The following is a 1582-nucleotide window of genomic DNA, read 5'->3' as shown; positions in this document are numbered from 1 at the left end:
CAGGTCGGAGCACCTTGACATTTTTAAAGCAGGAATCTGAGCTCGACAAGAAGGCTCATAGCCGTTGGTGGAAATCATTTTCTCAAAAACTGTCTTTCAAGGTTTAGAAACTAATTTCTTACAGGACATGCCCTGAAAGACAAGGACTAGTCTAGGACAACTCAAGAAAGCAGAAGGGATCTTCTAAGTTAAGGCACTTGTCCCAAGATTCGGAAAACAAATTAACAGATAGAAAGACTGCCTATAAATTGAAGTGTAACTGACATTGGTACATTCCAACCCTATTGAAAACAAACTGTCCATGTCTGTGAGAACAAAGAAGAACCTATAATAGCAAGTGTGCAAAAGTGAACCTGAGACAAATGGGTAATCAGCTTCACAGGGACAACTGAACAAATGAAATGGCACTTTTTAGGCTTTCCCTTCAATCCTGGCAGATGTAAGACCGGTACAAGCATCTACGAAATCTGCATCTATAAAGTCCGTTGAGAATACCTGCAACCTATCAGCTAGCCCTTTAGAGAAGCACCGAGATATAAACAGCCTAGCATATCCGTGAATGCGATTAGTGACCGGCTTGACACACACTACTGGATTGTCCGCTTGCGGCGTTACTGTGTTCCCCACCCTGTAAAAGTACTTCCTTACGGAAGCTGGCGGCTGCTCACCCAAATGCTTCATATTGCTATCAAACTTGGTTGATGGTAAATCGGTATTCATCCAGTCATCCTTCAGATAGCCCTCACTCCACAATGGGCCTCCCGCCTGCGGTTTGGGCGAGTTCCTAGGCTTCCAGACACAAATCACTCTCTTCGGCAACAAATCCGCAATTGTCTTACCGAAAACACTTTCATCCTGGCCGATCAGGTGCCCCCCAAGTTGATCCACCAAGTACTGATCAAACTCAGGCGGGTCCTGATGACCAAACTCAGTTCGGACTTCTAGTATTATAATCTCCGACTTCGTCTCACCTAAAAACTTCTTGACGTCGTTCAGGACGACATCCACACTATAAGTCGGTAAAATCCCATGGCATACCCGGCAATCCTCCTGGACTCGAATGTCTAATACCCGAGTGCCTCCCACGAGCTGATCGTAGATGCTTAGCGATTGGCATTGGGCAAAAGGACGAGACACGAACCGTACTCCAATCTTGTTGGTCGCGGAATCATGAGTCCCTGGCCAGACAATCTTGAAAAGTGGAAGCTTCTCGGGATCGAGGCTGTTCATCCAGTTCTTCCTATCCAAACAGCGGTAGTCACAACCTGGGAATCGCGTCCCACAGGTTTCGCTGAGATCACTCAGGACTTTTGCCTCTCGCAACACGTCTTTCCGTCTCTGAATCTGCCTCGAGATCTCAGAACCCATGCTCAATACAAAGAAGATGAAGAGCAAAGTTTGATTGACTTCTCAAAACTCTCCTTTCTTGCTGCCTTGGAAATAATTTCTTGTTCCTTGAGGCTACGTTTGTCTTAACCACAGATGGATTCTATGGCCGATGCAATGCTGATGCAGGTATGAATAAATTTATGGAGGTAGACCCCCGTGGAGTACGACATAAGTCGAAGTTTATTTCATCGTG

General features: G+C 45.8%; 1 protein-coding gene across 1 annotated transcript; it reads right to left on the bottom strand.

Annotated features, from left to right (window-relative positions):
- Positions 1–208: 208 nt before the first annotated feature.
- LOC115735984 lies at positions 209–1582 on the bottom strand. The gene has a single exon (XM_030667472.2). It carries the CDS (start codon positions 1366–1368, stop codon positions 412–414), a length of 957 nt encoding a protein of 318 aa, XP_030523332.1. The 5' UTR covers positions 1369–1582; the 3' UTR covers positions 209–411.

Source organism: Rhodamnia argentea, chromosome 11 (genome assembly GCF_020921035.1).
Source record: "Rhodamnia argentea isolate NSW1041297 chromosome 11, ASM2092103v1, whole genome shotgun sequence".
In the NCBI taxonomy this organism is placed as follows: Eukaryota; Viridiplantae; Streptophyta; class Magnoliopsida; order Myrtales; family Myrtaceae; genus Rhodamnia; species Rhodamnia argentea.
The sequence above is the reverse complement of the archived record's forward strand: the minus strand, read 5'-3'. Positions and strand labels throughout refer to the sequence as shown.